The sequence below is a fragment of the Lithobates pipiens genome, unplaced genomic scaffold (assembly GCF_037356315.1).
Source record: "Lithobates pipiens isolate NorthernLeopardFrog02 unplaced genomic scaffold, aLitPip1_a1.2 Scaffold_8, whole genome shotgun sequence".
Classification (NCBI taxonomy): domain Eukaryota; kingdom Metazoa; phylum Chordata; class Amphibia; order Anura; family Ranidae; genus Lithobates; species Lithobates pipiens.
In genome coordinates, this window is record NW_027507903.1 from 657,503,033 (window position 1) to 657,523,262 (window position 20,230).

Here is a 20,230-nt window from a genome sequence, read left to right on the forward strand (position 1 = left end):
TGTCAGTGCTGTCACACTTTGAATGACAATTGTGCGGTCATGCAACACTCTAGCCAGATGAAATTTTTATCATTTTTTTTCACACAAATAGAGCTTTCTTTTGGTGGTATTTGATCACCACTGGGGGTTTTATGTTTTGGTAAATAAACAAAAAAGACTGAAAATTTTGAAGAAGTTATTTTTCTCCTTTACTGAGGTGCGCTGATGAGGCTGTAATGATGGGCATGATAGACTTCACTGATGGGCACTGATGAGTACTGATAGGCGGCACTGATGGGCACTGATAGGATAGGTGGCACGGATGGATGCTGATGAGGTGACACTGATAGGTGGCACTGAAGGGCACTGATAGGTAGCATTGATGGGCACTGATAGGTGGCACTGAAGGGCACTGATAGGTGTCACGAATGGGCACTAATAAGTGGCACTGATGGCCACTGAGAGGCACTGATAGGCAGCACTAATCATTGATACTGATAGGTGGCACTGAAAGTTAGCACTGATGGGCACTGATGAGGCTGTAATGATGGGTGCTGATGGACACTGATGAGGCTGTACTGATGGGCACCGATAGGCTTCATTGATGGGCACTGAGGAGTACTGATAGGTGGCACTGATGGGCACTGACAGGCAACACTTATGGGCACTGATAGGTAGCACTGATGGGAACTGATAGGTGGCCTGGATGGGTGCTGAGGAGGTGGCACTGAAAGGTGGCACTGATGGGCACTGATGAGGCTGTACTGATGGACGGTGATACACACTGATGAGGCTATACTGATGAGCACCAATAGGCTTCACTGATGAGTACTGATAGGCGACACTGATGGGCACTGACAGGCGACATTGATGGGCACTGATAGGTAGCACTGATAGATGGCACGGATGGGTGCTGATGAGGTGGTACTGATAGACAGCACTGATAGGTAGCACTGATGAGCACTGATAGGTGTCACAAATAGGCACTGATAAGTGGTACTGATGGGCACTGATAGGCAGCACTAATCATTGGCACTGATGGGTAGCACTAATTGGCACTGCTAGGTTTTACGGATGGGTGCTGATGAAGTGACACTGATAGGCGGCACTGAGTATAGGCGGCACTGAAGGGCACTGAAAGGCAGCACTGATGGGAACTCATAGGCAGCACTGAAGGGCACTAATAGGTGTCACAGATGGGAACTGAGAGGCACTGATAGGCAGCACTAATCATTGATACTGATAGATGGCACTGAAAGGTAGCACTGATGGGCACTAATGAGGCTGTAATGATGGGTGCTGATGGACACTGATGAGGCTGTACTGATGGGCACCGATAGGCTTCATTGATGGGCACTGAGGAGTACTGATAGGCGCCACTGATGGGCACTGACAGGCAACACTGATGGGCACTGACAGGCAACACTGATGGGCACTGATAGGTAGCACTGATGGGAACTGATAGGCGGCCCAGATGGGTGCTGAGGAGGTGGCACTGAAAGGTGGCACTGATGAGCACTGATGAGGCTGTACTGATGGACGGTGATACACACTGATGAGGCTATACTGATGAGCACCAATAGGCTTCACTGATGAGTACTGATAGGCGACACTGATGGGCACTGACAGGCGACATTGATGGGCACTGATAGGTAGTGCTGATGAGGTGGTACTGATAGACGGCACTGATAGGTAGCACTGATGAGCACTGATAGGCGGCACTGAAGGGCACTGATAGGTGTCACAAATAGGCACTGATAAGTGGTACTGATGGGCACTGATAGGCAGCACTAATCATTGGCACTGATGGGTAGCACTAATTGGCACTGCTAGGTTTTACGGATGGGTGCTGATAAAGTGACACTGATAGGCGGCACTGAGTATAGGCGGCACTGAAAGGCAGCACTGATGGGAACTCATAGGCAGCACTGAAGGGCACTAATAGGTGTCACAGATGGGAACTGAGAGGCACTGATAGGCAGCACTAATCATTGATACTGATAGATGGCACTGAAAGGTAGCACTGATGGGCACTAATGAGGCTGTAATGATGGGTGCTGATGGACACTGATGAGGCTGTACTGATGGGCACCAATAGGCTTCACTGATGAGTACTGATAGGCGACACTGATGGGCACTGACAGGCGACATTGATGGGCACTGATAGGTAGCACTGATAGATGGCACGGATGGGTGCTGATGAGGTGGTACTGATAGACAGCACTGATAGGTAGCACTGATGAGCACTGATAGGTGTCACAAATAGGCACTGATAAGTGGTACTGATGGGCACTGATAGGCAGCACTAATCATTGGCACTGATGGGTAGCACTAATTGGCACTGCTAGGTTTTACGGATGGGTGCTGATGAAGTGACACTGATAGGCGGCACTGAGTATAGGCGGCACTGAAGGGCACTGAAAGGCAGCACTGATGGGAACTCATAGGCAGCACTGAAGGGCACTAATAGGTGTCACAGATGGGAACTGAGAGGCACTGATAGGCAGCACTAATCATTGATACTGATAGATGGCACTGAAAGGTAGCACTGATGGGCACTAATGAGGCTGTAATGATGGGTGCTGATGGACACTGATGAGGCTGTACTGATGGGCACCGATAGGCTTCATTGATGGGCACTGAGGAGTACTGATAGGCGCCACTGATGGGCACTGACAGGCAACACTGATGGGCACTGACAGGCAACACTGATGGGCACTGATAGGTAGCACTGATGGGAACTGATAGGCGGCCCAGATGGGTGCTGAGGAGGTGGCACTGAAAGGTGGCACTGATGAGCACTGATGAGGCTGTACTGATGGACGGTGATACACACTGATGAGGCTATACTGATGAGCACCAATAGGCTTCACTGATGAGTACTGATAGGCGACACTGATGGGCACTGACAGGCGACATTGATGGGCACTGATAGATAGTGCTGATGAGGTGGTACTGATAGACGGCACTGATAGGTAGCACTGATGAGCACTGATAGGCGGCACTGAAGGGCACTGATAGGTGTCACAAATAGGCACTGATAAGTGGTACTGATGGGCACTGATAGGCAGCACTAATCATTGGCACTGATGGGTAGCACTAATTGGCACTGCTAGGTTTTACGGATGGGTGCTGATAAAGTGACACTGATAGGCGGCACTGAGTATAGGCGGCACTGAAAGGCAGCACTGATGGGAACTCATAGGCAGCACTGAAGGGCACTAATAGGTGTCACAGATGGGAACTGAGAGGCACTGATAGGCAGCACTAATCATTGATACTGATAGATGGCACTGAAAGGTAGCACTGATGGGCACTAATGAGGCTGTAATGATGGGTGCTGATGGACACTGATGAGGCTGTACTGATGGGCACCGATAGGCTTCATTGATGGGCACTGAGGAGTACTGATAGGCGCCACTGATGGGCACTGACAGGCAACACTGATGGGCACTGACAGGCAACACTGATGGGCACTGATAGGCGGCCCAGATGGGTGCTGAGGAGGTGGCACTGAAAGGTGGCACTGATGGGCACTGATGAGGCTGTACTGATGGACGGTGATACACACTGATGACTCACTGATTTACTTATGGGCACCGATAGGCTTCACTGATGAGTACTGATAGGCGACACTGATGGGCACTGACAGGGGACATTGATGGGCACTGATAGGTAGCACTGATAGATGGCACGGATGGGTGCTGATGAGGTGGTACTGATAGGCGGCACTGATAGGTAGCACTGATGAGCACTGATAGGCGGCACTGAAGGGCACTGATAGGTGTCACGAATAGGCACTGATAAGTGGTACTGATGGGCACTGATAGGCAGCACTAATCATTGGCACTGATGGGTAGCACTAATGGGCACTGCTAGTTGGTACGGATGGGTGCTGATGAAGTGGCACTGATAGGCCGCACTGAGTATAGGCGGCACTGAAGGGCACTGATAGGCAGCACTGATGGGAACTCATAGGCAGCACTGAAGGGCACTGATAGGTGTCACAGATGGGAACTGATAGGCAGTATTGATAGGTGTCATGAATGGGCATTGATAAGGGGCACTGATGGGCACTGATAGGTGGCACTGGTGGCACTGATTTACAGAACTGGTGAGCACTGATTGGCAGCACTGGTGGCCACTGTTGGGAATGCACTGATAATCAGTGCCCTGACTATTAGTGTACATGTCCCTTTAACACAAAATCGGCTTTCCTCACACTGTGTGAGGAAAGAAAAGCTGATATCCGGCTTGTATTTGCTATGTGATCAGTTGTGATTGGACACCGATGATCATGTGGTAAAGAGTTGCTGTGATTGGCTCCTAACCCCGCTCTGTGATCAGTGGTGTCGTAAGGACGGGTCAGTCACAGAGGGCGTGTGGAAAGCACGATTATGGGAGGGCATCATATGACGCCTTCCCGGCAATGTGCTACTGCGCTGTAGTCGTCACTCACCTATAGCGTGGTCAGGAACTGGTTAGAAATGTTAATCTCTTTTAAATCATATGTCTGGGGGACTCCCTAAACCTGCCTGTGACATCTGTATGATGTATACCAACCTGACATTTCAATTGCTGATAACTAACAACTCCCAGCCCCAATTGTTCTTTTTGTAAATGAAGTGGCCAGGGATTCCCTTCATCCTTACCAGACCCTTATCTTCAGCAGGAACCGGCTAAATTTTAATCCGTCTATGGGCAGGCTGGTTATACTGAAGTCAATCCAGGTTAGGTTTTCTTTGCCTGATCACTGCCCCCCTGTGAACCCCCCCCTCCCCTTTCACCTATTGTCTGGGGCCCCCCCGTGTACCCTTTCCCTCTTGCTGCCGGCTGCCCTCTCCCTCCTGTTGGCAGCTGCTAAGGGGCACACAGGGGGAATCATTTCATATCAGCCCTTTCCTTTCCTGAAAACACAGTGAGTGATTGGTGCTGATCACTCCTGTGTTCATTCACCGTGGAAGCATAGCAAACCGTGTTTACTATGCTTCAGTTTGTGAATGAACAGGATGCCCCTAAACGCTTTGCATTCATTCATCTGTGCATCTGAGGCTGTAGAGAAGGGGGGTGGAGGAATATATGTCTTCATTCCCTTTCTCTGTTCCAAAAGTGAAACATCACCAAAGCTCCCCTTCCAACAAAGCAGTTAAAAAAAAAAAATTGAATGAATAAAGTAAAAAAAAAAAAAGTAGGGATCCATTCACATGTGCATTACTCTCTGATAGAGCTGTTAGAGCTGTCAGCATTTAGATTGATTGACAGGGGGTAAGAGGAGGTCCTTTTAGGTAGGTTGGACCCCATGCAGCCCTGGATGGAGGGAGTGATGTATTGGTGGTAAATAATGAAAAGTATGTAGAAAGAAAAGGGGTATAGATGCTGTACCAGCATTTCAATATTTCATCACACAAAACCCGAATACAAAAAAGTTGTTTGAACCCCATCACCTCTTCCCTGTACAGCCCCGCGGGGCAATTTCTACATTTCTGCTATCTGCTTTTTTTTATTCAGCAATACATTTGTCATTGCTTAAGAGAAGAAAGCAATACATTTGATTTTTTTTAGGAAAAACAAGCCTAACTTTTGGCTTGTGAAGCGGTACCCCTGAACAGGACCTGTCAATAGATGATGATGATTTGGGTTCTGGACCTGTCAATAGAGGATGATGATGATCTGGGTTCTGGACCTGTCAATAGATGATGATGATTTGGGTTCTGGACCTGTCAATAGAGGATGATGATGATCTGGGTTCTGGACCTGTCAATAGATGATGACGATCTGAATTCTGGACCTGTCAATAGAGGATGATGTTGATCTGGGTTCTTGACCTTTCAATAAATAATGATGATGATTATCTGGGTTCTGGATCTGTCAATAGATGATGATGATGATCTGGGTTCTGGACCTGTCAATAGATGATGATGATCTGGGTTCTGGACCTGTCCATAGATGATGATGATCTGGGTTCTAGACCTGTCCATAGATGACGATGATCTGAGTTCTGGATCTGTCAATAGATGATGATGATGATCTGGGTTCTGGACCTGTCAATAGATGATGATCTGGGTTCTGGACCCATTAATCGATGATGATGATGATGATGATGATCTGGGTTCTGGATCTGTCAATAGATGATCATGATGATCTGGGTTCTAGACCTGTCAACAGATGATGATGATGATGATGATGATCTGGGTTCTGGACCTGTCAATAGATGATGATAATGACCTGGGTTCTGGACCTGTCAATAGATGATGATGGTGATCTGGGTTCTGGACCTGTCAACAGATGATGATGATGATAATCTGGGTTCTGGACCTGTCAATAGATGATGATAATGATCTGGGTTCCGGACCTGTCAATAGATGATGATGATGATCTGGGTTCTGGACCTGTCCATAGACGATGATGATCTGAGTTCTGGACCTGTCAATAGATGATGATGATCATCTGGGTTTTGGACCTGTCAATAGATAATGATGTTGATGATGATCTGGGTTCTGGACCTGTCAACAGATGATGATGATGATCTGGGTTCTGGACCTGTCAATAGATGATGATGATGATGATCTGGGTTCTCCCCTACTTGTATAGAGGCTGCCAGCCAGCACACCATTGCACAGTCCAAAAGCAGACTGACACAAGAAGCAGTCTAGGGGAATGTCCTTTTATAAATGATTGCAGGAAATTAAACCAAAGGGGGAGAGGGTGTGGGGTATGGGATACTCCAGGTTCCTCAGAGATGGTTCTTCTGCTAAGTATCAGGATACAGTTCCCTTGAAGAGACCAAGGGAAGGCCAGAGGTTAGGACCCCATAGAAGAAGAACTATATGGCTCAGATGTCCCAATAGTACACGGTCACCAGGATCTTGCAGAACAGTCGATACTCACGAGGCCAGGGAGCAGCGATGACCATTCTCCAGATGCCTTCTAGTGAGGTTTTAGTGCTATCTCATCAGTGCCGCCTCATCAGTGCAGGCTAATCAGTGCACAGAATTGCTGTCTCATCAGTGCCCATCAGTGCTGCCTATCAGTGGGCATCAGTGCTGCCTCATCAGTGCACAGCAGTGCTGCCCAGTGCAGGCTCATCAGTGCCCATGAGTGCTGCCTATCAGTGCCCATCAGTGCTGCCTCATCAGTGCACATCAATGCAACCTCATAGTAGATAAGGTTGAATAAAGACAATAGTCCATTCAGTTCAAGCTATGTAGATACATGTGTCAGTGTCTATAATTATTTCCCATATCCCTTTATGTTGTGTTCTTTAAGATGCACATTCAAGAGTCTCTTAAAAATATCAATACTCCCTGCAGCCACCACCAATTGTGGAAGAGAGTTCCACATCCTTATTGCCCTGACAGTGAAAAACCTCCTGTGCAGGTTAAGGTTAAACCGCTTCTCCTCCAAACATGTAGCAGAATACATATTGCCCTAAATTGATGAAGAAATTCGATTTTTTAAATTTTTTTGGGATATGGATTTAGAGCAGAAAGCAAAAATATTGTTGTTGTTTTTTTTTTCAAAATTGTTAGCCTTTTTTTGTTTATGGTGCAAAAAAAAAAAAAAAAAAAAAAAAAAGGAGATAATCAAATACCACCAAAAGAAAGCTCTGTTTGTGGGGGAAAAAAGGACAAACTTTTTTATTTGGGTACAGCGTTGCACGATAGCGTAATTGCCAGTTAAAGTAATGCGGTGCCGTTTTGTAAAAAATGAGCTAGTCAGTCCTGGAGCTCAAGTGGTTAATAAGCTAGGATATGGTAAGAAAAACACTTTTATTTCTACAGCTACCTCTAGGATTTACTCCACGGATTCATTTATTACTTGTATATCCACCAATGTTGTGTATTTGCTGCAATGCCCTTGTGGCCTACAGTATGTTGGTAGAACAACAAGGAGTATGAGCATCCAGCTCAGTGAACATATTGGTAATGTCAAAGCAGGTTATAAGGCACATTTTATATTCTGCTAATAGTTTTTTGTTTCTATTAATATTTCTATTTGTGCACTGGTGCGCAGTCATGTTGGAACAGGAAGGGGCCATCCCCAAACTGTTCCCACAAAGTTGGGAGCAGGAAATTGTCTAAAATGTCTTGGTATGCTGATTCCTTAAGCCCTTGTACACACGGTCGGACATTCCGACAACCAAATCCATCTGATTTTTTCCGACGGATTTTGTCCGAAACTGTTCCATACACACGGTCGGACAAAGTTGTCGGAAAATCCGATCGTTCAGAACGTGATGATGTTATTTCGTTACGACGGGACTACGTTCAGGCTAGTAGCCAATAGCTTTGGTGTAGGAATTTGATCTGAGCATGCATGGCACTTGGTCCGATCGGAATTCTCTACACATGATCAAAATTTTACCGACAAGTTGGAAAACTTGGTCCATCGGATACTCAGATGGAAACAGTCCGATGGATTATCCGACAAAACGGTCCGATCGGACACATTCCATCGGAATCTCCGGCCGTGTGTACAAGGGCTAAGAGTTTCCTTCACTGGAACTAAGGGGCCAAGTCCAAACACCGAAAGACAACCCCCCGCACCATAATCCCCCCTCCACCAAATGATTTGGACCAGTGCACAAAGCAAGGTCCATAAAGACATGGATGAGGAAGTTTGGGATGGAGGAACTTGATTGGCCTGCACAGAGTCCTGACCTCAACCCGATAGAACACCTTTTGGATAAATTAGAGAGACTGTGAGCCAGACCTTCTCATCCAACTTCAGTGCCTGACCTCACAAATGCACTTCTGGAAGAATGGTCAAACATTCCCATAGACACCCTCCTAAACCTTGTGGACGGCCTTCTCAGAAGAGTTGAAGCTGTTATAGCTGCAAAGGGTGGGCCAACTCAATATTGAACCCTACGGGCTAAGACTGGGATGCCATTAAAGTTCATGTGCGTGTAAAGGCAGGTGTCCCAATACCTTTGGTAATATAGTGTAGATGGAAGCACAGCATATAGCGATCACCCTAGGACAGTAGTGGTCAACTTCCATGATGTAGGCAGCCTCGAGTGCGGCCCCAAGATCGCACAATGACCACATAGAATGTTCACACCCTCCTTTCCCATATCTGAATTGACGCCTCTTTTTCACCGGTCTCATTTCAGGGTTCGATCTGCGATGACTGCGTTCGCTCCTGCTGCTGCTACTCCTGTACTTGGTGTCAGATGGCCCGGGAGATCCGGCGGAGGGGGAATTGGTCCACGGTCACCACCGCACAGACCACCATCCTGAGCAACGCACCCATGATGCCCCAGTCTCAAGGCTATACTCCTCTCACTGAATACTAAGCAACATTCTGAGTTGTAGTAACCTAAGTCAACCAATCAGCGCTCATCTTCATTCGTCTGAAAACTGATTGGTTTGTTGGGCTGTTGCGCTTTCATATTGGATTTTACACTGCCTTATAGAATAGTGTCCACGTGCCACCAATCTGAATTCATTTATTGATGTGACCAACTGATTTCTAAAGTAGCCTCACCTTCCCACAGCTACCTTTCTGCCGTTCTGACACTGCCATGGTTGAAGCCATGTTGAGAGACTCTTTAAAGCCGAACCCCGTGAGAATTTATAAAAATAGCTACCCCTGCTATGGGGCTCCCCCATAACTATCAGAGTTAAATGCTCATTTTTGTCTAAGGTTCCCATAGAAAGCACTTTTACTTACCTTATCCCTCACTCCCCTGGCAGCCGACTCCTCCCTCTTCTCTCCAATTCTCTGGCTTGTGGATGGACCCTTGGTGTCCTCACATACAATGGAGGACTTAGATCTGCATAGTAATGTGATGATGTCACAGCCGCCGAAAGGGAAAAGGCTGTGAGGGATTGGTCGCATTGGAAGGAGGAGCCTGCAGGAGCAAGGCATAAGTCAAATAATAAGTCCTTTTTTCTCGGTACCCTAGTCAAGATTGAGCATTGCCTGGAAGAACTGGAAGAACCTCCACCGCAAGGGGTCGTTTTCTCAGTTCTCTGGAGTTCAACTTCAAAGAGTTTGTCAAGTTTAATGATTTTTTTTTTTTCTTTAGTTTTTAGATGAAGTGGGGGAAATTAAGATGCCTGTCAAGTTTGTATTGTTATCAGGGTCTCTGCTTGAGAGAGACCCTCCCCTTCAATTCCTGTCCTGCTGACAACAGTAGGGGAAATCTTCAACAGCAATGCAAATAATAAAAAAGGAAAAAAAACGAATTGACAAGGGTCCTGACCTTCCCCTACTTTCCCCAAGTAGATTTTGTTTGAGAAATCTCCTCACTTCCTATCTGGTAAAATGTGGTCATCAAGACGGGAAGTGAGGGGGAAATCTCTCTAACAGAGGCCCAGGTAAGGGTGAAACCCAACAGACCAACAGAAAATCGAATCGTTAAATGCGGACAATGCCACCAAGTTTGCACTAAAGTTCCATAGTGCTTACTTGACAGCATTGTCCACATTTAACCTGTTTTTTGGATTGAGGTATTTTTCACCTTATATATTCTGTTACCCATGTTTCCTGTACCCCCCCCCCCCCCAAACCTAAACTGGCTCTTTGAGGAGTCGTTATTGAACAGTGGCAAATCACCCATACCCAGGAGCGGACTGACCATTGAGCCACTCGGCACTGCCCGAGGGCCCCATGCCACTAGGGGGCCCCATCAGGGTTGCCAGCCATAGTAAAATCAGGGACAGTATGTAAAAATTTGTGTTTTTTTTTTTTTACATCTGTCTCTGAAATGTCCCTTACTGACATCCTTTCGGTCTAAAAAATCCCGAGATTATAGCTGCCCCACCTCTCCAGTACCTTCTCAGCCAATAGAAACATGTCTGCGTATACTGTGTGATTGTATACTGTGTACGTGTGTTTGTGTATACTGTGTGGCCCCATCATTTTTGATTGCCTGGGGGCCCCATAATCTAATATTGCCCGGGGGCCCCATGAGTTGTCAGTCCGCCCCTGCCCATACCTTTTTTGCAGCCAGGGTGACCACAGCAAATTCGCGGAAAGATGCGAAATCTCCTACCTTACAGTAATTACTGCTGAATAATAATACTATGAAGGAAGTCATCAAGTCTTTGCCAAGGCCCAATGCAAAGAAATCAACTTTTGGGGGGCAGTGGGCCCCCTGGCTGCACGATCGTAGGTACAGTTCCCTCACGTGAAATTATTTTAGGACCTCCCACGAGGTATTAATACTTATTGTGCCTATAACCTCATCTTTATACTTAGGATATATTCTTAGTTGACTCTAGGCACTACCCAACATATCAGGCACTACCCAACATATCAGGAACTACCCAACATATCATCGTTAATATACCAAAGGGACCCTCAGGATTTATGGTATGCTGTTACTCATTGCTCTCTTGTCTATTGCTGCCATTATGGTTACTATCTTATTTGCCCATGTTTCTCAACCTTATTTTGCCCACTCTGTATATGTTTGCATGAAATACTGATACTACTTACATTTTGAGGGTCATACATAGATCATTTTAAGCAATACCTTAAATGTAACATAGCAATAGCTTCTTTAAGCATTGTGCCTATGTATGAACCTGAACTACATTATCCGTTATGCTCACTAAACATTATTGCTCTACATATTGTTGCAATTACATGCTTTTTTACTTTGTTATATCACCTGTAAATCCTTAATAAAAAAATTTAATATAAAAAAAAAGAAAATTTCACTCTCCACTCCATCCGAAACGAAGAAAGGGTTTTCTCTCAACGTACACTTCAAGCCTAGTCCCCTATTGTCCCTCTTATGGAACTGAGTCTCTCTGTCCCTGTCTCCTCCTCAGTTTTCCATCCAATGGAACCAAGTCCCTCTGTTCCTGTCTCCTCCTCAGTTTTCCCTGATATGGAACTAAGTCCCTCTGTCCCTGTCTCCTCCTCTGTTGTCCCTCCTATGGAACCAAGTCCATCTGTTCATGTCTCCTCTTGAGTTGTCCCTCTTATGCAACCAAGCCCCTCTGTCCCCATCTCCTCTTCAGTTGTCCTTCCTATGTTACCAAGTCCTTCTGCCCTCTCTCCTGCTCAGTTTTCCCTGATATGGAACTAAGTCTCCCTGTCCCCGTCTCCTCTTCAATTAACCCTCCTATGGAACCAAATCCATCTCTCCTCGTCTCCTCTTCAGTTGTCTCTCCTATGGAACCAAGTCTCTCTGGCCCATCTCCTGCTCAGTTTTCCCTGATATGGAACTAAGTCTCTCTGTCCCTGTCTCCTCTTCAGTTGTCCCTCCTATGGAACCAAGTCTCTCTGTCCCTGTCTCCTCTTCAGTTGTCCCTCCTATGGAACCAAGTCTCTCTGTCCCTGTCTCCTCTTCAGTTGTCCCTCCTATGAAACCAAGTCTCTATGGCCCCATCTACTCCTCAGTTGTCCCTCCTATGGAACCAATTCCCTCTGCTCTTTCTCCTCCTCAGCTTTCCATGATATGGAACCAAGTGTCTCTGTTCCTGTCTCCTCTTCAGTTTTCCCTCTTATGCAACCAAGTCCCTCTGCCCTGTCTTCTCAGTGTTCCCTAATATGGAACCAAGTCCTTCTGCCTCATCTCCTCCTCAGTTTTCCCTGATATGGAACCAAGTCATTCTGCCCTGTCTCCTCCTCAGTTGTCCCTCCTCAAAGTTCCTCTGTCCCCATCTCCTTCTTTGTTTTTTCTCTTATGGAACCAAGTCCCTCTTTTCCTGTCTCCTTCTCAGTTTTCCCTCTTATGCAGCCATGTCCCTCTGTCCCTGTCTCCTCCTCCTTTTCCCTCAAATGGAAACAAGTCCCTCTGTCACTGTGTCCTCTTCAGTTGTCCCTCCTATGGAATCAAGTCCCTCTGTTCATGTCTCCCCTTGAGTTGTCCCTCCTATGGAACCAAGTTCCTCTGTTCATGTCTCCTCTTCAGTTGTTCCTCTTATGGAACCAAGTCCCTCTGTCCCCATCTTCTCTTCAGTTGTCCTTCCTATGTTACCAAGTCCTTCTGCCCTCTCTCCTCCTCAGTTTTCCCTGATATGGAACTAAGTCTCCCTGTCCCCGTCTCCTCTTCAATTAACCCTCCTATGGAACCAAATCCATCTCTCCTCGTCTCCTCTTCAGTTGTCTCTCCTATGGAACCAAGTCTCTCTGGCCCATCTCCTGCTCAGTTTTCCCTGATATGGAACTAAGTCTCTCTGTCCCTGTCTCCTCTTCAGTTGTCCCTCCTATGGAACCAAGTCTCTCTGTCCCTGTCTCCTCTTCAGTTGTCCCTCCTATGGAACCAAGTCTCTCTGTCCCTGTCTCCTCTTCAGTTGTCCCTCCTATGAAACCAAGTCTCTATGGCCCCATCTACTCCTCAGTTGTCCCTCCTATGGAACCAAGTCCCTCTGCTCTTTCTCCTCCTCAGCTTTCCATGATATGGAACCAAGTGTCTCTGTTCCTGTCTCCTCTTCAGTTTTCCCTCTTATGCAACCAAGTCCCTCTGCCCTGTCTTCTACTCAGTTTTCCCTAATATAGAACAAAGTCCTTCTGCCCCATCTCCTCCTCAGTTTTCCCTGATATGGAACCAAGTCATTCTGCCCCGTCTCCTCCTCAGTTGTCCCGCCTCAAAGTTCCTCTGTCCCCATCTCCTCCTTAGTTTTTTCTCTTATGGAGCCAAGTAGTCTCTCTTTTCCTGTCTCCTTCTCAGTTTTCCCTCTTATGCAGCCAAGTCCCTCTGTCCCTGTCTCCTCCTCCGTTTTCCCTCAAATGGAAACAAGTCCCTCTGTCACTGTGTCCTCTTCAGTTGTCCCTCCTATGGAACCAAGTCCCTCTGTTCATGTTTCCCCTTGAGTTGTCCCTCCTATGGAACCAAGTACCTCTGTTCATGTCTCCTCTTGAGTTGTCCCTCTTATGGAACCAAGCCCCTCTGTCCCCATCACCTCTTCAGTTGTCCTTCCTATGTTACCAAGTCCTTCTGCCCTCTCTCCTCCTCAGTTTTCCCTGATATGGTATTAAGTCTCCCTGTCCCCGTCACCTCTTCAGTTAACCCTTCTATGGAACCAAATCCATCTCTCCTCGTCTCCTCTTCAGTTGTCCATCCTATGGAACCAAGTCTCTCGAGCCCATCTCCTGCTCAGTTTTCCCTAATATGGAACCAAGTCTCTCTGTCCCTGTCTTTTCCTTAGTTTTCCCTCTTATGGAACCAAGTCTCTTTGTCCATGTCTCCTCCTCAGTTGTCCCTTTTATGGAACCAAGTCTCTTTGTCCATGTCTCCTCCTCAGTTGTCCCTCTTATGGAACCAAGTCTCTTTGTCCCTGTCTCCTCCTCAGTTGTCCCTCTTATGGAACCAAGTCTCTCTGTCCCTGTCTTTTCCTTAGTTTTCCCTCTTATGGAACCAAGTCTCTCTGTCCATGTCTCCTCCTCAGTTGTCCCTCTTATGAAACCAAGCCTCTCTGTCCCTGTCTTTTCCTTAGTTTTCCCTCTTATGGAACCAAGTCTCGTTGTCCCTGTCTCCTCCTCAGTTGTCCCTCTTATGGAACCAAGACTCTCTGTCCCTGTCTCCTCCTCAGTTGTCCCTCTTATGGAACCAAGTCTCTTTGTCCCTGTCTCCTCCTCAGTTGTCCCTCTTATGGAACCAAGTCTCTCTGTCCCTGTCTCCTCCTCAGTTGTGCCTCTTATGAAACCAAGTCCCTTTGTTCCCGTCTCCTCCTCAATTGTCCCTCTTTTTGGTCTGATGTATAGCTCTTGCAAAAAAAACCTTTCGTATAAAATATATATTATTGTTGTTTTGTGTTCTGAAAACCCGTTATAAAAAAAAGAACTTGTGGGTGTAACCAATCTTTTTTTTGTATTAATTCTTTGTAGTCCATGTAACTGGGGGGGGTGTCTTTTGCCTACCCTACATACTGTGTACATAAATATGTCCCTTTTCCTCATCTTTGAACAATGGAGGTATGACTTTAAAGTTCTTTGTCAATGAAGTGTCTTAAAAGGGGTCTTTGTTAAATGTGTTGAGCTGACGCATTGTGGTTTTGCATCCCAGAATTCCAGTACAAAAAAGCCAAGAAACTTGGGTCACGTGGCTCTTAAAGTAGAAGTTTAGGCAACATATAATTTCTGCCTCAAATAGTCTTTTTATTGTTTGTTCACTCTCTACAAATCCTTAAATTGAAAGCATACAGGTACTAGTATTATAACGCAACAACCTCTCTGGGTGTATGAATTCATAGCTTAGTACACAGAAGGCCACCGATTCATTTTATATATTTAATATCTCTAGAAATATCTCTATAGAAATATGTACAGGGGTAAAAAATACGAAAGACAAGAAAGGAAAAAAAACATTGATTAGTTGCTAGAAGATAAAAATGGAGAAAACCAGAAATAACCTTTACTATCGGGGCACTATGGTTGTATCCTGTTATTGGCAGTGCCCTTTGGCCAATCACCTTTGGAGTTGGTACCCCTGAAGTGCTCTTAGGATGCAAGCTGGTTCTGAGGGCTGGGTTGGGGTTAGGATTTTGGGCACCAACATATCATCCCGGTCGCAGTCCAAGTTCCACATGGAAGCCAAAAACAGTCATCATGTAACCATGGTCCATGGTTGATGGTCCCTAGATGGTTCTATATGACCAGGGCATAGCAATTTGCATTCGCATGGAGCTCATAGTTTGTACTATAAGAAGGGATAATTCACAGCTCTCCACAACTAATATTTTGGATCTTCAGATGAAACATATTCCCTCTGATCTAAGAAAATGATTTATGGTTCTCAGACAGTGTGGGGACTCGGTCTGTAAAAATTGTTCCTTCCCTGATGAGTTTTCATTCTGAGGGGTTCTTTTGATGGCTTGTGGGGTGACAGTTGCCCACCATTATCTGCACACAATACTACAGAGTCCTGCCAGAGATTGGTTATCGGTGAGGTGTAAACTCAGGAAGAAGTTCTAAACTATGAGTATTTGTCCACCTGAATACGTTAGGAACCTATCCTATAATATTAGCTTAGTGAAGTGCCCTTTACCCGAAGCTAGGCCCTTTACATTATCCACAATCCTCAGGGCTCCATCATACCCTGGACTCCTGGACCTGCCCAACGGGATATAAATTGCAGCTCCTCATGCCTACCAGTGCTCAGTGAATCCATGCCTGATCTAGGCTAGCTAGCTGTGACCAGGTTTAGTGCCTACCCAAACCCATGGCTCAGCTTCAGACTTGCTCTTTTCAATCCACACAGACAACCCAGGTACTGACCTCCAAAGCCCGTCTCCCCTCTCAGTCAACAGACAATAAAAGCTGCACTACAAAACTTTGCTTTTTTTTTCTATTTAACTTAAAATTTAAAACTGTACACATTAATGGCTCCATCCAAAACCACCTCCCTTGATGTGTTTCACCACTGCTGGCTTGCTCACATGGATAGGGGAAGGTTCAGTGCCTCTTATGCCAGAATGGGTTTGTGGGCCAACAAAGGGCTTAAGAGCACCCAACACTAACCCATGGATGGATATTGTCCAGATAGATTTCCCAATACAGCCATTCAAGTGGGTTGGTGCCTAGACTGCTCTACCAGAGATTTCTGCAGCTGTACCTGTCCGGAGCCTTCTGTGGGGTTCTGGGCATCAACCACTTGGTCTATACACTGCAGATGCTCCCCCCCTCAGTAGTGACAGACTCTATTCCTTCTGCAGCTGTACCTGTGTGGAGCCTGCTGCGGGGTTCCAGGCCTCAACCATTGGGTCTATCCTCTGCAGACTGTCCCCCAAGAAGTGAGAGACTGTGTTCCTTCTGCAGCTTAACCTGTATGGAGCCTGCTGTGCGGCTTTTTGGCCTCAACCACCTGGTCTATCCTCTGATGGTCCTACAAGAAGTAAGAGACTGTATTCTTTCTGCTGCTTACCTATGTGTATCCTGCTGTGGGGTTCTGGGCCTTGACCACCTGGTATATCCTCTGCCGATGCCCCCCCCCCCCCTCAGTAGTTACAGACTGTATTCCTTCTGCAGCTGTACCTTTGTGGAGCCTGCTGTGGGGTTCTGGGCCTCAACCACTTGGTCTATCCTCTGCAGACTGTCCCCCAAGAAGTGAGAGACTGTGTTCCTTCTGCAACTGTACCTGTGTGGAACCTTCTGTGGGGTTTTGGGCCTCAGCCACCTGGTCTCCCAAGAAGTAAGAGACTGTATTCTTTCTGCTGCTTACCTATGTGTATCCTGCTGTGGGGTTCTGGGCCTCGACCACCTGGTATATGCTCTGCCGATGGTCCCCCGCCCTCCAGTAGTAACAGACTGTATTCCTTCTGCAGCTGTACCTTTGTGGAGCCTGCTGTGAGGTTCCGGGCCTCAACCACTGGGTCTATCCTCTGCAGACTGTCCCCCAAGAAGTGAGAGACTGTGTTCCTTCTGCAACTGTACCTGTGTGGAACCTTCTGTGGGGTTTTGGGCCTCAGCCACCTGGTCTCCCAAGAAGTAAGAGACTGTATTCTTTTTACTGCTTACCTATGTGTATCCTGCTGTGGGGTTCTGGGCCTCAATCACCTGGTATATCCTCTGCAGATGGTCCCCCCCCCCCAGTAGTTACAGACTGTATTCCTTCTGCAGCTGTACCTGTGTGGAGCCTGCTGTGGGGTTCCGGGCCTCAACCACTGGGTCTGTCCTCTGCAGACTGTCCCCCAAGAAGTGAGAGACTGTGTTCCTTCTGCAGCTTAACCTGTATGGAGCCTGCTGTGCAGCTTTTTGGCCTCAACCACCTGGTCTATCCTCTGATGGTCCTACAAGAAGTAAGAGACTGTATTCTTTCTGCTGCTTACCTATGTGTATCCTGCTGTGGGGTTCTGGGCCTTGACAACCTGGTATATCCTCTGCAGATGGTCCCCCCCCCTCAGTAGTTACAGACTGTATTCCTTCTGCAGCTGTACCTTTGTGGAGCCTGCTGTGGGGTTCTGGGCCTCAACCACTTGGTCTATCCTCTGCAGACTGTCCCCCAAGAAGTGAGAGACTGTGTTCCTTCTGCAACTGTACCTGTGTGGAACCTTCTGTGGGGTTTTGGGCCTCAGCCACCTGGTCTCCCAAGAAGTAAGAGACTGTATTCTTTCTGCTGCTTACCTATGTGTATCCTGCTGTGGGGTTCTGGGCCTCGACCACCTGGTATATGCTCTGCCGATGGTCCCCCGCCCTCCAGTAGTAACAGACTGTATTCCTTCTGCAGCTGTACCTTTGTGGAGCCTGCTGTGGGGTTCTGGGCCTCAACCACTTGGTCTATCCTCTGCAGACTGTCCCCCAAGAAGTGAGAGACTGTGTTCCTTCTGCAACTGTACCTGTGTGGAACCTTCTGTGGGGTTTTGGGCCTCAGCCACCTGGTCTCCCAAGAAGTAAGAGACTGTATTCTTTTTACTGCTTACCTATGTGTATCCTGCTGTGGGGTTCTGGGCCTCAATCACCTGGTATATCCTCTGCAGATGGTCCCCCCCCCCCCCAGTAGTTACAGACTGTATTCCTTCTGCAGCTGTACCTGTGTGGAGCCTGCTGTGGGGTTCCGGGCCTCAACCACTGGGTCTATCCTCTGCAGACTGTCCCCCAAGAAGTGAGAGACTGTGTTCCTTCTGCAGCTTAACCTGTATGGAGCCTGCTGTGCAGCTTTTTGGCCTCAACCACCTGGTCTATCCTCTGATGGTCCTACAAGAAGTAAGAGACTGTATTCTTTCTGCTGCTTACCTATGTGTATCCTGCTGTGGGGTTCTGGGCCTTGACCACCTGGTATATGCTCTGCCGATGGTCCCCCGCCCTCCAGTAGTAACAGACTGTATTCCTTCTGCAGCTGTACCTTTGTGGAGCCTGCTGTGGGGTTCCGGGCCTCAACCACTGGGTCTATCCTCTGCAGACTGTCCCCCAAGAAGTGAGAGACTGTGTTCCTTCTGCAACCGTACCTGTTTGGAACCTTCTGTGGGGTTTTGGGCCTCAGCCACCTGGTCTCCCAAGAAGTAAGAGACTGTATTCTTTCTGCTGCTTACCTATGTGTATCCTGCTGTGGGGTTCTGGGCCTCGACCACCTGGTATATGCTCTGCCGATGGTCCCCCGCCCTCCAGTAGTAACAGACTGTATTCCTTCTGCAGCTGTACCTTTGTGGAGCCTGCTGTGAGGTTCCGGGCCTCAACCACTGGGTCTATCCTCTGCAGACGGTCCCCCAAGAAGTGAGAGACTGTGTTCCTTCTGCAACCGTACCTGTGTGGAACCTTCTGTGGGGTTTTGGGCCTCAGCCACCTGGTCCCCCAAGAAGTAAGAGACTGTATTCTTTCTGCTGCTTACCTGTGTGTATCCTGCTGTGGGGTTCTGGGCCTCAACCACCTGGTATATCCTCTGCCGATGGTCCCCCGCCCTCCAGTAGTAACAGACTGTATTCCTTCTGCAGCTGTACCTGTGTGGAGTCTGCTGTGAGGTCCCGGGCCCCAACCACTTGGTCTATCCTCTGCAGACGGTCCCCCAAGAAGTGAGAGACTGTGTTCCTTCTGTAGCTGTACTTGTGTGGAACCTTCTGTGGGGTTTTGGGCCTCAGCCACCTGGTCTATCCTCTGATGGTCCTATAAGAAGTAAGAGACTGTATTCTTTCTGCTGCTTACCCATGTGTATCCTGCTGTGGGGTTCTGGGCCTCAACCACCTGGTATGTCCATTGCAGATGGTCCCCGAAGAAGTGAGAGACTGTATTCCTTCTGCAGCTGTACCTGGGTGGAGCCTGCTGTGAGGTTCTGGGCCCCAACCACTTGGTTTATCCTCTCCAGGGCAAGTATTTGTCCTTGCCACCAGTATGTGTTCCACAAAGTTCTGTTTGGCAGCGGCTCTTTCACCTGTGCCGTATCGGTAGTTACACTGCATCGCCACCTAATGGTCAAATGTAAGAACTGTTGCAGGTATTCCTATTTGGATACCTTCTTTATAAACCCTTAGTTTAATACTGGTTATATCTATTTGTTTCTTTCTGTACTGCATATGGTCATTAAAGCTTCAATGAATATCAATGTGTGTCAAGTCCTTGGCTGTTACTGCTGCACAACACTATTATCTCACTTCTACATTTAATGTCATAGTGCCTTATATTTGTGTTAGAGATTTCCTCCTGATATTAATTCCCCCATCTGTTATTATAAACAGCACCGACACAGGAGAAAACTCATATTCCCGTATAGAGCTCATAAAGCTCCCAGGTGCCTCAGCTTGTCAGGAGCCTCGTATTCCCGCATGGAGCTCATAAAGCTCCCAGGTGCCTCAGCTTGCCAGGAGCCTCATATTCCGCATAGAGCTCATAAAGCTCCCAGGTGCCTCAGCTTGCCAGGAGC

The 20,230-nt window shown here is 47.3% G+C and overlaps 1 protein-coding gene across 2 annotated transcripts in view; it reads left to right on the top strand.

Annotated features, from left to right (window-relative positions):
- The window catches only part of LOC143961749 (placenta-specific gene 8 protein-like), a 64,326-nt gene extending 44,414 nt beyond the window's left edge, over positions 1-19,912 (top strand). For both annotated transcript variants that reach the window (XM_077471091.1, XM_077471090.1), the window contains exon 4: positions 9,095-19,912. In XM_077471091.1, coding sequence (XP_077327217.1) covers positions 9,095-9,277 — 183 coding nt within the window. In that variant the 3' untranslated portion in view covers positions 9,278-19,912. The remainder of the gene's footprint in view (positions 1-9,094) is intronic.
- Positions 19,913-20,230: the final 318 nt, after the last annotated feature.